This window comes from Danio rerio, chromosome 1 (genome assembly GCF_049306965.1).
Source record: "Danio rerio strain Tuebingen ecotype United States chromosome 1, GRCz12tu, whole genome shotgun sequence".
NCBI lineage: Eukaryota > Metazoa > Chordata > Actinopteri > Cypriniformes > Danionidae > Danio > Danio rerio.
Window position 1 is genome coordinate 39,963,804 of NC_133176.1, and position 18,443 is coordinate 39,982,246.

Here is an 18,443-nt window from a genome sequence, read left to right on the forward strand (position 1 = left end):
CTATATTTGTTTTCTTGACAGACTCTTTCTCACCAAAGTGACTCAGGAGAATGAGCATACATTATTTTGTATTGAGATGTCAGCAGAATCCAAATTGAGTGTTAAAATGAGCAGTTGCCTGTTAATAGGATATTTAGGGACTCTGTGCTCACTGGGACACTTGTTAAATACACAAGTAATTATTGTCATTTTAATAAAGCAGTTAATTTAGTCACCATCTTACTGTTATATATATATATATATATATATATATATATATATATATATATATATATATATATATATATATATATATATATATATATATATATATATATATATATATATATTTTTTTTTTTTTTTTTTTTTTTTTTTTTTTTACCAGTAGTTGTAGAACATGACCAGTCATTAACACTATTTGTTTATGTTCTCATTTAGGCATATTTGGCTAAACTTTAAGTAACTTTGAAATTACATTTTATCTAGCAGTTTGGGTTAGCAGACTGTCTGCTTAATATCTGCTAACACGTTATTTTGATTCTTCCACAACAGATATTCTGCATTTAGTTATTTTGTTAGTACTGTATATCGACCAACTAGCCAAAACCTGACATACTAAAATTTGATCAGTCTAAATAGAATGTCTAAAGGTAGCTACCAAAGTAAATATAATTGTTGTATAATATAAAAAATAATCACAATTAAATGAAAAAATGCTCTTGCAAACGTATCACAATTTATGAATCAGATTCAACTTTAATTAGAGATTGCTTACAAATAGCATGAACAGAATGTTAGGCTCAGGAACTGAAAAATGGCTTGATAAGTTCTCAATTACATATTATACAACCCATATTAATGATAGAAATAAATACTTTTATTAATTTTAAGAAAGTATATTATTCATAGAAACTTGGGGAATTGTTTAAACAAAAAATATGTTTCTTGAGCACTTTTTATTTTAGATTTCTGAAAGATGTGACTATGAAGACTTATTAACTTGCAATGCTGTTTCACAGTTACTGAATGAATGAAGACTTCAAAAACACTTTAAACATAATTTATCTATATATTTTTCTGTTTCTTACTGGCTGTCTGAGGATTGGTTTGAAGAGCAGAACTGTAACTGAGAGAATGTCAGTATCTTTTTCAGTCCCCTCTCTGCTCTTTATGCCATAAATGTGGGTCTGCTTTATAGTGTAAACACACTTTGGTTTCTCAGTGGAGTGTTGAAAAGGTGCATCCCCGCTGTTATCACAGCCATGTTGGTCAGAGAGTTTAGAAAAGGTTGCAGCACTTGACTTGGAGAGAGATGTTTTCATTTTATTAGTCTATGACATTGTCTTTACTTTAAAGTGTTGCGTTTTTGATGTTTGAAAGGGATGGCAGTGTAAGTGAGACAATGAATAATGTGTGGGACAAATGATCAATAATGAAATAAAAATAAAAAAAAGCTGAGCTTTTGCTCAAATACGGTGAAATGTATAAAACAGCAAAGTAAAACACAATTAGTTTCTAACTTTCAGCCAGCACAGAGGATTGGTGGAGCTTATGGCTTCAGAAGAATGATTGGCAGGGAAATTAACCCATAAACACAGACCTAATTGCAGGGTAAGAATGGATACAACAGTGACAGGAGAGTGGAATAAACAAAACACTGAACACAAAAGTTTTTATTCCATTACATTTCAGTTACAACAAGTCCTTCCTTATTTCTGTAATTTGGAGATGTGGTCCAGTTCAAAGCAATGACTTTATCAGAGGTAATCAGTTAACAACTTAGTGATTCAGGTGATCAATAAGGCAAGAATGATTCTTGGAGATTCTCAGAGCTTGGAGAAAAGATTTTGTAAATGGTGAGTTTTAGGATATAGTCAAGTGGATATTTTCTTCTTTAGCTAGTACTGTACAAATGGGATGGGCTTTTATTTAAAGTGCACCCATTTTACCCCTTTTACAAGATCTAAGATTAGACTTTAGTGTCTCCATTATATTTCTGCAAAGTTTCAGCTCAAAATGCCCATCAGATTATTTATTATACATTGCTGAAAATGTCCATTTTGGGTTTAGAGGAAAGTGTAGCTGTTTTTGTAGCCTATGCCTTCAAATGCAAACAAGCTGGTTCTCATTGCCCTCCATTCCCACACACAAGTCTGCTTCTCCTGCATTATGTTAGATAAACAGCAGTCAGTGACCGACAGTGACAAAGATAAAGCAGAGATCCAGTTTATTAGTCACATATGCTAGGTAAGTTTATCTGATGTATTTGTAGTGGAGTCTATTCAAGCCTTTCTGAATTGATGAGTCACACACAAATGCCATTACAAAGTTAACAGTACACAACAAACATAACACAATTCTTAATATGTGTGAAGTCCACTATATTTGTCCACTGAGATTTAAACATTTTTTGTTTATTTTTCAGACCCCATAGTTTTTCATGATTTTTTTATTTTGTTTTTGCGAATAAAATGACTGATTTTGTGGTGGTAAAATTAGAAATTTGTAGACAATTTTGCGATATATAATATAAATATAAACATAAAAAATATATTATATACCTTATTTACCATATTAGTTAGACAACTATGTTAGGTGTGCAATCTGACACAATAACATGACACAAATCATAAATACAAAGCTTCTTTATTTTTGTCTCTTGTCAAGAAGAGATCTAAAACAAATCTAAAGCGGTAGGGATTAAGCCAAGAAAGGTTGTATAACTCTTCTTTTTTTTCCACAAACTTACTTTTTCTCTCTCTCAGATTTCACTCCCCAGAGCATATGACATCATGTACCTCACACATAGGAAATGCGTTAGGACTTCCCCTACAGTTATACACCTAAAACACGGATTTTCGTAAAACTCGTCACTGGGAACCATTTTCTCTTCTTAACTGCAGGGAAAGAGTTTTGTGCCTTACTGTAAGCTGTCTAATCCCATCTTTGCGTTGACTTCATATGTAAATCACTTCATCTGCATCTGTTTACTGCACAGGCTGCATCCAAAAATTAAGAATTTTGCAGAAATTTGTGACTTTTTGTTGATTTTGCTTTGGATTCAATAATCGCAAAATCATGAAAAATTAAGGGGTCTGATTATTATAAACTAGGCTATATGATTTTACTTTATTTTTAATGATCACAAACTATGGAGCCCTGAAAAAAATCACCTCTATGGAGGAAAAAAAAAAAGTGTAAATAGATTGTAGAAGTGTTTGCATCTATTATACATTTTGTTGGCATGCATTTTTGTTCGCAAATCTGAATGCAGTTTGGAAATTTATGGGTGCAGTTTAATCTCTGGACATTGTATGTTACAACTGAAGGAACCGTCTAAGGATATATGAGTTTGGTTTATAAATTGAGGGGACAAACTGCAAAACCATCTCAACAGATTTTGTGTTGTTATTTTTATTGTTTATTTTACTTTTTGTTTTGTTATGTTTATTTTATTTTCTTTTGAGGTCGCTTCCTGGTCTCTATACCTCTCAGTGTGACAAATTTTGGTTAAAAATCAGTAAATAAAAAAAAGAAAAAACATTTTCATCAGTTAGTAATTTTCACTTTTACCTTAACAACATTGAACAAATCCTGCACGTTTGTCATTTTACTGAAGTAAAATTGAAAAGTAGTTCTTACACTGAAGCCATATTTTATAAGTGGATCTGCACTTTTACTCGAGTACTGATGTGTGTGCTACGTCAAGCACTGCCGACCGCCATTAGACTTGTGGTTTTAAGCCAAGGAAAATTTCTCCGCTTTTTCAAATAGCACAAAATGGTTCAAGCAGCCTCTCAGTTTTGATTGAGAATGAATTGACTTAAATGACTACAATGTTGTACATACGTGACCTTAGACTTTGTCTGCAGTGCTCTATAAAAGCTTTCTCGCTTATTACCATGGTAACAGCAAGCCAGACACAGAGGTGATTGTCAGTGCCTCGGCTGAATTCTTCAAAAGTGCCAAAGCCTGGAGCTCCAAACTCAAAGCAGATCATTTTACACTTTGCACATTTACATACACGTTGATCATCCTCCTAGTATGAAAGTGCTATAGTTACAACACTGTATGGAAGAGAAATACAACTGAATAAAGAAGTTCTCCAGATGTTTTTTTTTTTTTTATTCTCCTCAGCTTGACCTCAAACCTTTCTTTGCTTTTCTCTCTTTACTTTTTCACGTTGCACTTCATTTTTATGGAACGTTCTGTTAAGCTCCTAATAAAGTGACATTAAACTGTAGGTTACACTTAAGTGTTTGTTACATCAGAATTTTACATTTGTTCATCAAGATTAATATTATTCAACTACATGCACTAGTTAGGATTATGGCTTGTGTTAGACTTATTAGTTTTTATGTACACATACAAACCATTTGAGGAAACCGATTGCAACAAACAATTTAAATTCAAAACCTAATCCTAATGAGTACTGTGAACTTAATCCATTTGAGTAAATGAAGCAATCTGAGCACACTAAAATCCAATAACTGAAGTGAACTCAAAATAACTAAGTAATGTAAAACCCAATAAGTTAAGTCAACTCAAACCGTTTGAGGAAACCGATTGCAACAAACCATTTGAGTTAAAAAAAAAAAAAAACTAATCTTTATTAGTACTGTGTAATTACTCAATTTAAGTTAAATTAATGAGGGATTTAATCAACGCATTACCTTCAACACTGAGTTCAAAACTCTTTTCAAATGATTAGAATCAACTTTACATTTTTATTTTTAACTACACTTATTTCATTTGACAAAGTTGACTGTTGGGTTTATTCCTACATGGTATCGGCTACATGTAACAATGCATTCACACCATAGGTGTTCACCATAGGAGTTCACTCTGACCGCCCTGGTGACAACGATGTCTGCCTTTTACTGTTCTGCCGGCTAGAGCATCAAAATTCGATACATTGACTTGTATTTAGATTTTTTATATATATATATATATATATATATATGCACATCAACTTTTTTGTTTTAATGTATGTCCCTGTAAGAAAACAATGTAAATAATTGGAAATCAGCCGACCCCAATATTTAAACCTTTGGTAACAACTTTGGTCGGAACCAAAGTTTACAGGAGTGTGTTCTCTGGAATCCTTTCAAGTGCTGGGCTTCAACATTCCAATTGTTTTTCTACCGTAAAGTTGACTTGATTTTAACCCTCCTTGGAAATAAATGATTTCCAGCTACTTTGATCTTGTCGCCTGTGAACGCACAGTAAAGAGTACACTTAAATAAAGAGTTTAAAGTTTTATGAAATGGTCAACATTTATTTCTGCTATTTTAATTCCCTTTTATGTGCTTATTTTAATAGTACTTTTAAATGTTAGTGCATTTTGAAAAGTACTTTGTCAGTAAGATTACAATAAATGCTATCATATATAAATGTATGCAGATGTTTGATAAATAAATAATAATTAAATAAATGCTAATCAGCTCAACTGGTCTTAACATTGATGGTGTTAAATGTTTCTTGAGCATAAGATCAGCATGTTAGATTGATTTCGAAGAATGTTGTTAAATATATGGCTTTGTTATTAATAAAGGAATATATGTTTTAAATTTGCAAAATACTTTTTAAAATATTAACAATATTGCAGTTTTTACTTTCTTGTCAAATGAATAAAGGCCTAGTTAACTTTTTTTTTAACAGTGTCTTTATTCTGTTTCAAACTGTTATGTATATTTTTACAATACAATGAATCTTTAAAAAAACATGGTGAACCATTTTAATGCTTATCATGTCAAATGTATTTGAATAATTAACTGTGCAAATTGTAGCACAAATTGGTGTCATTTATACCACGACTACAGATTTCTCCCTATAATAAAGACCAAATTAACTTTTTTTGAACTTATTATTATTATTATTATTATTATTATTATTATTGTTGTTTTCCTTTTTTATAGATGAGAAGAGCAGTGACATTGATTTATCAGCCAATGAGGACTGGGATGTCAAAACTATCACCAGTGCTTTAAAACTTTACCTGAGGTGAGTTTCTACTTTAATTATATCTACATTTTCAGATAATAAACACAAAAACCTTGTGTCGCCATATTTTATTATTAAAAAATATATAGAAATAAAATAAAATAAAAATAATGATAAATGTTTACAGTTGTTTTCCAGTTCTGGATTGCGTCTGGAAGGGCATTTGCTGAGTAAAACATATGTTGGAATAATTAATGGTTCATTCCACTGTGCCGACCCCTGATTTATAAGGGACTATACTGAAAAAAAATGAATGAATAAATGTTAACTGTTAAATGTGTCATGGGGAAATATGCTTTTTAAATGATTTGTCAGATTCAGTGGGACATTCCTTCCAGTGTCATGTAATTAATTAATTCAACATTCAATTAATTTTCTGATTGATGCGGTGCAATAAAGTAGCAGACGGCAGATTTTATAGGAGGGCATTACTTTTGTCTTTGTACTCCACTACAAATATGAATGATGTTGGTTTGCTGGGCTCATTTTGGGCTAACGTTGCCGGGACGGGTGCCAGACACTGAGCAAATGTACCTTCAGATGAACTTGGTCCTGAACAGTGTGTATGTGCGTTTGTGTGCTCGTCTAATTTCTTGCCGTGATCAGCCACATTAATCATAGTGTTGTGTATATAATAATGCCCAATAAAGCCAATAAATCTCTCCCCCTCTGTTTCTCTTAAGGAGCCTTCCAGAGCCTCTAATGACATACGAGCTGTATAAGGAGTTCATCGTCCCTGCAAGTAAGGTCTTTGTCCTTGCTTTGACAATAATCAAGCAATACCCAAAACGAATCAATTATTTGACAAATGCTGTAAACCTAGAAAATGTGCATGTCTCTGGGAAAAGAGTGCATGATTTGGGGAAGTCTAAAGGGGGTTAATGCTTTCAGAAAAGTGTGGCTGAATTTAATTTAGTAAAGGAATTTAGAAAAATAACTTTTCAGCCAGAAAATATAAACTCACCGGCCACTTTATTAGGTAAACATGTCCAACTGCTTGTAACGCAAATTTCGAATCAGCCGATCACACGGCAGCAATTCAATGCATTTAGCCATGTAGACATGGTTGAGAATCTTCTGCAATTTAAACCAAACATCAGAATGGGGAAGCAAGGTGATTTAAGTGACTTTGAATGGTTGTTGGTGCCATATGGGCTGGTCTGAGTGTTTCAGAAACTGATGATCTACTACGATTTTCATGCACAACCATCTTTAAGGTTTACAGAGAATGGTCCAAACAAGAGAAAATATTCAGTGAGCGGCAGTTCTGTGGGCGCAAATGCCATGTTGATGCCAAATTACCACTCGTTACAATCAAGGTCTGCAGAAGGGCATCTCTGAACACACAACTCGTCCAACTTTGAGGCCGATGGACTACAGCAGCAGAAGACCAAACCAGGTGCCACTCTTGTCAGCTGAGAACAAGAAACTGAGGCTACAATCTGCACAGGCTCACCAAAATTAGACATTAGAAGTTTGTAAAAACGTTGCCTAGTCTGAGTCTCTATTTCTGCTGCGACATTTGGATTGATATGGTCAGAATTTGGCGTTGTCAAAATGAAAGCATGGATACATCCTGCCTTATATCAACGATTGGGAGCCCATAATGATGGTTAAGGGCCGAGAGGGAATTTACCCAGGACACTGGGGTTACAACCCTTCTCTTTACGAGAAGTGCCATGGGATTTTAATGACCACAGAGAGTCAGGACCTTGGTTTATTGTCTCTTCCGAAAGACTGTAATGGTGTGAAGGGTATTTTCTTGGCACACTTTGGGCTCATTAGTACCAAATGAGCATTGTGTCAACGCCACAGCCTACCTGAGTATTGTTGCTGATCATGTCCATCCCTTTATGACCACAGTGTACCCATCTTCTGATGGCTACTTCCAGCAGGATAACGCACCATGTCATAAAGCGCAAATCATCTCAACCTAACTTCTTGAACATGACAATATGATCACAGTACTCAAATGGCCTCCACAGTCACCAGACTCAATCCAATAGAGCATTTTTGGTATGTGGTGGAACAGAAGATTGGCATTATGAATGTGCTGCTGACAAATCTGGAGCAACTGCATGATGGAATTTTCCAGTACCTTGTTGAATATATGCCATGAGGGATTAAGGCTGTTCTGAAAACAAAATGGGACCAACACAGTAAAAGTAGGGTGTACCTTATAAAATGGCCGGTGAGTGTAGGTGTTGGTTTAAGCTGTAAGATAGTGGCTGGCCTTTTAATATTCCATGTGCAACGACAGAATAATTAAGTAATTATTTAGTGGGCATATGCAGAAGTGCTTTAGGTTTTCTTACTTAATATTTTTGTCTTTGTTTCCAGTCCAAATATATACAACTTCTTAATTCAAGAAGCATTTACTATAAAAGTCAAAAGTATTGTCTTGTATTGAGAAATAATGAGTGAAAATAAAAACAAGCAAAATGATCTGTCTGTGGGTTTGAAATTATTGAAATTGAAATTGTTTTTTTTTACTTTGAAATGAGATAATTTTGCTTACTCCATTGGCGGATTATGATAATAAGATGAAATACAGTAATTAGAGAATTTTGCTTGCCTCATTGGCAGTTTATTTTAAGGGTAAATATACTTTATTTTGACATATCTGAAAACAGACCATTTTTTTTTTGCTAGAAAATGCTTCTTGATATAAGATTATATATATATATATATATATATATATATATATATATATATATATATATATATATATATATATATATATATATATATATATATATATAATGGACTAGAAACAGGCTTTTAAATTAATAAAAGCCTTTTTTGCAGTATACACCACACCAGTCAATATAGATAGTCCTCACAAATTCAAAATTTCTCAATGATTTGCATGTCTTCGGTCTATATGAATTCAACACAATTCTAAATTATTTTATATTATTATTATTATTATAAATATATAATTCTATACAGTGGCTGTAGAAAATCATCATTCACCTTTGAAATAATTACTTTACTGGTCATACAGCCAGAAATCAAATCACATTCCAAATAACTTTTCTGACCTTTGAAATGTTTTTGTAGCCATTTTCTAACCTTTCCTACCTTTTTACTGCATTATCCCAAAGGTCTTTTGAAAACAGGGTGTAATGTGAGTAAAGGTATAGATTTTCATTGGTTATGACGATTGTTTTTAATAGGCACTGTCTATTATATCATCAATAATGACTGATAAGGAGTGCACTGTCACCAGTGAAATTACATGTCTTGCATGTGCCAGTTTTTTTGTTGTCAGTTTGAGCTAAGAAAATCTTTTTTTTTTTTTTAAGTTTAGATTATTATTATATGAGTTTACACAAGATGTCATATCGGACACACAAGACATAAACATTTATTAAAAGTAGAAGAACCCCTTAAATGTCAACATTGCAACAGAAACCAAACTGTTAAACACATACTTGTGGAATGTTTTATGTTTAATGTTATCAGACGTTTTTATGTCGAGAGACTTTAAAGGAAATATTTTTGCATCCTTCAAAAATGGTAATTTGTTTTTGTTTTGTTTTTATCAATAGTAAACCTTACAAAAAATTGTTTTAGATGTTTACATTATGAATAATTTATTGCAGCTTTTTATTATTGTATATTTTTATTGTTATAGACAAATGGTTTTTATAAAATGTTGATCTATGTTGGTTTTGCATCGAAATATAAAAAATAAAAATAAAAACTCCCTGTCAGTTTGAGCTAAACCAACAGAACTAAGGATAAATTGTAACCCTGTTTATCGCTGATTTTGAAACATATGTCGGCCTTATTGTAAAAGAAAATATATAAAGTCTTATCTCTGCAGTGTTTCATAATGTCTTCTAAAACATTTTTTTGTTATTTTTCATATCTACTTAGAGAGCGCTAGTCCAGAATCCAGAGTTCAGGCCATACACTGTCTGGTTCATAAACTGCCAGAGAAGAACAGATTAGTGCTCAGTCTGGTTACCAAGCATCTCGCCAAGTGAGTGGAAACAGTTTTTTTTTTTCCTCTCTCTCTCTCTGTACACATTTTCTTGATGTACATTCTCTCTTTTCCTTCTCCAGCCTTTTATATCTGTCGTCCGTCAGCCACATTTCTCTCATTACTTCCAGCTTTCTCTCTCTCTCTCTCTTGCGTGCTTCCCATCAGTACACAAACACACACCCCTCTTACAGGCAGCACCAGTAGAGATGTCCGTAGGCTACATCTGTTGCCGAGCAACTGAGCAAACAGGCAGACAAGAGACTGAGCAAAGAGACAACTCCACACGGACTTTCATACTCTCCAAGCTGCTATGTAGATATACAGTAGAACTTTTTTGTTTGTTTTATTGTCGTACACCAATCTTAATTTTGATCAATGATTCTGATTACTTTTTTGAACAAGCAAATTTGCAAATCTGGTAAACTAGATTTGTAATTTAGGCTATATTACATTTAAGATGTAAAGTAAAAACTAAATGATTTGACATGGACATAATGATTTGGTATGGACGTTTAGTGGTGGTTACTGTAAAAAGGGTGTGTGTGTGTGTGTGTTGGTGTACTGGTGTTAAACATGCAGGAAAGAAAGAAAGCATAAATTAGCTTTGTAAAATGCATTCATTCATTTTTCTTTTCGGATTCATCCTTTTGTTAATCTGTGGTCGCCACAGCGCAATGTACCGCCAACTTTTTCAGCATATGTTTTATGCAGCGGATGCCCTTTCAGCTGTAATCCATCCCTTGGAAACATCCCTACACACTCATTCCATACACATACACTACAGACAATTTAGCTTACCCAATTCACCTTTACCACATATCTTTGGACTGTGAGGAAAACCAGAGCACCCAGAGGAAACCAATGCAAACACGGGGGAGAACATGCAAACTCCACACAGAAATGCCAACTGACCCAGCTGGGGCTCGAACCAGCGGCATTCTTGCTGTGAGGCGATTGTGCTACCCACTGCATCACTGCGCTGCCTTCACAGAATTATCAAAGTAATAAAAGAAGAAAGGTCAACATTTATTAGATTTCCATATGGCATCTGTGCTGTTTGTGGCCTCTGTTAATGCTTTTTTTGTACCTTTTGTCCTATAAAATCATGGCAGTTCAGATTGTATGCAAATCCAGGACCGAGATCAGCTGATTTTAAGGGTGCATTTCCAACCTCTTTTGTTTGGTACAATTCAAACTTAAACTCAAGTTCGTTTCCCACTTTGGTGGAGATATTTTGTCAATAGAGCAATGGCATTCTGGCGTGTTCCAAACAAACAGACCGAGACACAGCTGAAGAGGTGGTTTGTTTAAGGTATAAATATGATCCATATCTACATATCTATTTTTAATTCCTGTTTTTGGCAAATGACAACCTGTATATTGTTCATATCTATTTGCATATTCCTGATTATTAATAGCAACCTGTACAGTATGTTAATCTATTTGTAAATCTAAATTTTATATTAAATAGTTAATGCAAATGTGCATGTTCATAGTACATTCAGTGGTCGAATTGTTAAAAAAATAAAATAAAAAAATGAATGCAAGGGGGGTGGTATGGGTGGGTGTGTGCAGTTTGTGTGGTGTCCTGTAGCTACACACACACAATGATAACAAAATAGATCTAAATGCATTGTACATTTGAGAAAATGCTTTTTAAATAACCACTGACCATTAACAATCTTAAGCATATCATTTTTAAGAAAATCATTCATTTATTCATTCATTCATTCATTCATTCATTCAATTATTCATTTTCTTTTCGGCTTAGTCCCTTTATTAATCTGGTGTCGCCATGGCGGAATGAACCACAAACTTATCCAGCACACGTTTACACACACACTCATACACCATGGTCAATTTTAGCATACCCAGTTTACCTGTATCAAATGTCTTTGGACTTGTGGGGGACACCGGAGCATCCAGAGGAAACCCACTCGAAAATCATGAAAGTAAAAGTCACAATTAATTAATTGACAATGTAAGTTTTTGACTAACAGCAACTGTTTAATTGACTAAATATAAACGTGCTTTTTTATTTACAACATTGTTTTCATTATATGGCCCAACTTCATGTGCTATCTAATATAAACTGAAACAATAACAGGAAGAATCTCTCAATCAGATTAAATCTACAAAATTCCTCTTAACACAACAAAGATGGCAAAGGAAAAAACAAAGTTAGCATTTAGATGAAAATGCTGTTTATTTATAAATTGACTGTTTAACAAGGCATAGCAGTGTTTCCAGGATTTTTTCCAGCTGTGGCGGCAGGTGATTTATGTAACGTTTATGTAACGAGCATGTCTCCAACATTTATTAGATTTGCTAGGAATATTTATGAATGTCTCTAATAGACCAACAGAGCGATATTAATGCATCCTGAAGTAAAGTGAAACGGCTATACGTCGTGTTTGCTGGCATTACGCATCTGTCAGTAAGTCAGCACATAACCTTTTAATACATTTTGATGCGATTATCACCCGCTATCAAAAAAAATAAATATTTTGAATGAGAAGCTGTAATGTAGCCTTGGTGGGATGAATTTTGGCATGGCGCCCTGCTATGGAAGAATGAATGTATACCATGCATAGGAGGTGGCATGAATGCAATGAAATTATTAATAAAAGTGTCATGAGATTTGAAGCTAAAACCGCCAGTAGGTGGAGTCAAGTCTTTGGACAACAGTTCTAAAAATGCATCACATCATTTTCGTTCTGATTTTGGGGATAATAATAACGGTTCATTTTAGAAACAGGGAACCTAAAATCTGCTGTAACTTGGATATTAACAGCAAAACTTGGGTCGCTAACATAAATGTTAGCGAACACTGTTATATGTGTTTTGCAGTGAATATAAAGCTGCTTAAGGTACACTAGCTTCATGCCGCCTAAACTGTTCTAAAATGCAAATATGCATGGCAGGTAAAGCCTAAATAAATTAAACAACTAAATATCATACCTTCTGTTCTCTTCTTTTTAAAGAATGCAAAAAGTTGCATCTGAACTGCTCTCTTAGACATTTTGAAAATCATGTGTGGTGCCTTATTACAAGGCTGAGTTCTGGTTGGGCAGTCATCATTGTTTATGCGTCAGAAATTAACATAAATGGAGAATTTTAATATTTAATTTGCATACGTTTTACAATACACACACTGTTGTTTTACAAAGCGGATTATTTTTGTCATTTTTTTTCAATAAGGGGGTTGCTATACCCCCCCCCCCCCATCACCTCTCGATTTAAACACTGTGTGTCCATCTGTAAATATTACCCATATTCTTATATTGCACTTCTATTGCATATCTACTCATATCTTGCACTTGTTGGTCTTGCACTCCTTGTTAGACCTAAACTACATTACGTTGGCTTATACTTGTACATGTGTGATGAATGACAATAGAGTTGAATCTAATCTAATTTAAAGATCTGACCTTCATCTGACATTAGCAGAAAGTCCTGCTTCTTTTGAGTTATCAATATCTTGTAGTTTGAGTTGTGCACTTGTGGCATCTGCTGTTCCCAAGCAATAATCAGCCAATAATGAACAGCCACTGATAAACAGCAGTCTGTGCCCCAGCTCTAGCCCTCATACTAGTTTTATTTATGGGTAAAATTTGGCGTTTCTGTGTTTTGGCAATTTGTCTGATGTAACAAGTCTACGGTTATAACTGAAATGTTTATAATACACAATTCAAGACCGCATTGCTCTCTATAAACAGCCGACTTAAAAATTTCTGGTTCACCAGCAAAAAGGGAAGAGCAAAAGTGAACAAAAATAAATAAATAAACAGCAACAGTTTGTTTGGTCCAGACCAGAGAAAGTGAATCAATGAACCTCTAAGTGCACCCTACGAAAATGAAGATAAATAAAAAATGGTTGATTTACCACTTAGAGCAACACAAAAAAAAAAAAAACAACAACAACGCCTGTTTCTGATTTCTGTTCTGTCAATGGGTGTGCCTCTCCCCTTTTTTCCTGTCCCTCTCCTTTCCATTTCACCACTGCCCACTTAGAGAAGAGTTATGCAACTGATTTCTGTTGGAGATTAGATGGGGTAAGAGATTTGCAAAAAAATGTTTGCTATCATTACAAGGCTTTATACCTCAGGCCTTGCATTTTTATATAATGTGAATGTAAGCAAATTGAAGATAAGCTCATAATCTCACTAACCTCTGGCAATCAGTGACTGGGCAGCCCTGTCGTCTCAAAAACATAGAGTGGGATTTGCTGGCAGCAAAGGATGTGCAATTGGAAATTAAATTCAGGTTATCCGCCACTAAATTCCTCTTCCATCCTCTCCAACCCTCACAAAATGCTTTAGGAGTTGGTGCAGTTGCACAGCTATGAGGGATGGAGAGGGAAAAGCCAAATGTTGCCATGTCAATTGAAATGGAATTAGAGAGGTGATTAATTGTCGTCTCTTTATGGCATGTTCATTTCAGAGTGCAGCTTTTAGTGCTACACTGGCATCTCTAGATCTGAAGTTTGCTCTTAAATGAATAAAAGAGTTGTTACCGCTTTTTAAAATGCTCAGATTTTGTTTTCATTTATTCATTTTCTTTTCGGCTTAGTATCTTTATCAGGGGTTGCCACAGCAGAATGAGCTGCCAACTTATGCAGCATATGCTTTACACAGTGAATGCCCTTCCAGCTGCAACTCATCACTGGAAAACATCCATACACACTCATTCAGACATACACTACGGCCAATTTAGCTTATTCAATTCATCTATAGTGCATGCCTTTGGATTTGTGGGGGGAAATCAGAGCACCCAGAGGAAACCCATGCAAACATGGGGAGAACATGCAAACTCCACACAGAAATGAAAACTGACCCAGCCGAGGTTCAAGCCAGCGACTTTCTTGCTGCAAGGCGATCGTGCTACCCACTGCGCCACCATCATGGCAGATGTAGTTTCAAACATGTATTTAAGTATGTCCTGTGATAGCAAAGTTAAATTAGTTTAGGAGCACCCATGATCCTACAATAATAGTAAAAATATTGGTGATATTTTTTGCGTAAGAATCACCAAAATTTACTATAATAAAAAAGGAAACATTATGAATATATAATATATCTACAGTAAATGTTAATCAGTTTATTGTGCCTTTGCTGAAAAATTTAGTATTTTATCGGTATTAAAAAAATTACTTATTGACTTCAATTTATTGACTTCAATCTAGATGTGCATTGCTTCAGATGTGTTGCGAGACTGCTGTCTGTGTGTGATAGTCTTACTAGCCAATTGAGTGATCACACTTGCATTCTGCCCAATCAGAATTGCACAACTGCATGCGGAACACCCACAATAAAAAACAAACAATCAGGAAAGCGCGGACAAGTGGGCCGTTTGCTGCTTCTTAAGCTTTAATAGCACTTTAAAAACAGGACATTTGTAATATGAGAATATTTTAGTTTCAAAGTCACAGACACCAAAAAAAAAAAAAAAAAAAAAACCCAGATAATTTGTAAAAGTGTCATAGACTTGTTGCCACAGTACGATAAAATACAACAACCAGCATCTAAAAAGCTAAAAAGTCAATTGAATGTATTGCCAGGGACACTTAATCTAGTAGCAGGCAAAAACAAAATACAGTTTCAAAGTACAATTGGTTGTTTCAGCCATGTTAGTTTGCTGAGTGTTCTTTATTTTTATAAAATTATTGTTTTTATTTTGTTTTTATAAAAAGCTACACTATCTCCCTCGTTTGAGTTCAACTTGTTTACAAGAAAGGTTAGGTAAGATTATTTGTTTAATATCTGAATATTTATAATTTAATTTGAATAAATGTAAAATTGAATTTTAGCAGTAAGAAGCCACGATACAGATTATTGAGCTAAAGCTTGACTCGCAAATCAACTCGAAACCACAATATCTGTCCAAAAAATTGCAAGTAGATATTTTCACTAAATCGCACAGCCCTAATCAATCAATTACATATATATATATATATATATATATATATATATATATATATATATATATATATATATATATATATATATATATATATATATATATATATATATACATATAGAAAAAATGCATTCACCATCATCTTTTTTTTTTCATTATTTTTTCCATTTGAGTCATTCATCATGCAGGTTTTCAATTTACCCTTTAAATTAGGAAACATATTAACAGGAATAAAAAAAAGATAGGAAATCTTGAGACAAATCAAGTTTTAGATTTTTCTGCCAACCTTCTCCTCCCTAATGTAAGTTATTTATGTCATAAATCAACCTCTCTCTCTCTCTCATTTTGTAATGTCTATAAATATTACAGCTAGAGTGAATTAGGCAGTGATCATTGGCAGTGAGATTGAAGATTGTGTTTATACTTTATAATTGGAGGCAAACTGCATTTACTGTCAGAATCAAAACACCCTATCAAACTCAATTGTTTATAAAATGCGAGTCAGTTCTTTTCTTATATTTATCGTGATTATTGTTTAATTTAATTTCTGCTTTTCTTTGTGTGTTTGTGTGTGTAGTGTTGCTGCCAACAGCAAACAGAACCTGATGACGGTGGCGAATCTAGGTGTAGTGTTTGGCCCCACACTCATGAGGCCACAGGAAGAAACCGTTGCAGCCATAATGGACCTCAAGTTCCAGAACATTGTGGTGGAAATTCTCATAGAACAGCATGAAAAGGTGAGCGACAAGTTACACATAATGAGTGAGTTTTATTTATTGATTTTCAAACTCTCTAACGTTATGCTATACTAAAGTTGAAGTACTTTTATCTGCAGCCAGCAGGGGGAGCTATGTGTTTTTTGACTGGCCGCTATTTAGTTGGCTTCTCTTTCTGATGGCTCAAATACAGTTGGAGCAACATTCTCATTTGACTAAAATACAGGTTAAAACACTGACTTAATCAGCTTTAGTAACAGTAATCTGGTTAATCCTTAAATGGGGTTCATTCTGAGGGACAAAGGCAAAAAGAGTGGGATTACTTCATAATCTCTGAATTATTTAGCCTACATCTGAAACGGGGTGATGAATTGCTTTCATACTATGTGCAATGTTGTGACAGATTATCATATTTCAGTTCAGCTTTCAAAATAAACACTGGCATCTATTAGTCACTTTGGCTGATTAGATCTTTGCAAATTTTTTTAGGGTTGCCTAAAGTTGTTTATTTAATAATAATAAATAAAAAATGTAACAGTAATATAATAAAACAAAATGTTCAATAATAATAATAACATTATTATTATTATTATTATTATTATTATTGTTGTTGTTGTTGTTGTTTAAAAAACGTTTTATTATTATATTTATTTATTATTATTATTATTATTATTATTATTATTATTATTACTAATAATAATATTACTATTATTAAAAGTTTTGTTATTTTATTTGTGTATTATTATTTTATTTTAAGGTTTTGCTTTATTAAAACTATTATTAATCAAAGTTTTGTTGAATATTAATTTATTTGTTTATTATTCTCATTATTATCGCTATTATTATTATTGTTGTTATTATTAACCGATTTGTTTTATTATGTTATTGTTACATTTTTTCATTTTATTTGTTCATTATTACTATTATTTTTTTTTAAAGTTTAAGCTTTGTTTTATTATTATTATTACTATTATTATTATTATTATTATTATTATTATTATTATTATTATTATTATTATTATTATTATTATTTGACGCTTTGGTTTATTTTATTAGTTTATTATTATTATTTGTTTGTTTGTTTAAGTTTTGAATTGTATTATTATTAGTAGTAGTATTATTATTACTATTATTATTATTATTATTATTATTATTATTAATATTATTAAAAGTTTTGTTTTATTTTATTTGTTTATTATAATTTGTTCATTTTAAGTTATTATTTATGCATTCATTCATTCATTCATTCATTCATTCATTCATTCATTTTCTTTTCGGCTTATTCCCTTTATTAATCTGGGGTTGCCACAGCAGAATCCAGCATTTATTTTTTACGCAGCAGATACCCTTTCAACCGCAACTCATCACTGGGAAACCCATACACACTCATTCGCAGACATACATACACTATGGACAATTTTGCTTACCATTATTATTATATATATTTTTAATATTACTATTAAAATGTTTTAGTATTATTATTATTATTATTATTATTATTATTATTATTATTAAAGTTTGAATAGCTGGGCTTCCAGCTAACTCTATCATGCCTCTTCAACTGCTCCAGAATGCAGCAGCACGAGTGGTCTTCAATGAACCTAAACGAGCACATGTCACTTCGCTGCTAGTCCGTTTGCACTGGCTGCCAGTTGCTGCTCCCATCAAATTCAAAGCTCTGATGTTTGCCTACAAAGTGACTTCTGGTCTTGCTCCTTCTTATCTGCTCTCACTTCTGCAGATCTATGTGCCCTCCAGAAACTTGCGTTCTGTGAATGAACGTCGCCTCGTGGTTCCATCCCAAAGAGGGAAGAAATCACTTTCGCAAACG

The 18,443-nt window shown here is 33.3% G+C and overlaps 1 protein-coding gene across 1 annotated transcript in view; it reads left to right on the forward strand.

Annotated features, from left to right (window-relative positions):
- Positions 1-18,443, forward strand: part of arhgap10 (Rho GTPase activating protein 10) — a 130,820-nt gene that overhangs the window by 68,371 nt on the left and 44,006 nt on the right. The window contains 4 exon segments of the mRNA NM_001045250.1: positions 5,899-5,983; positions 6,667-6,725; positions 9,869-9,974; positions 16,474-16,633. Of these exon segments, the coding sequence (NP_001038715.1) occupies positions 5,899-5,983; positions 6,667-6,725; positions 9,869-9,974; positions 16,474-16,633 (410 nt within the window).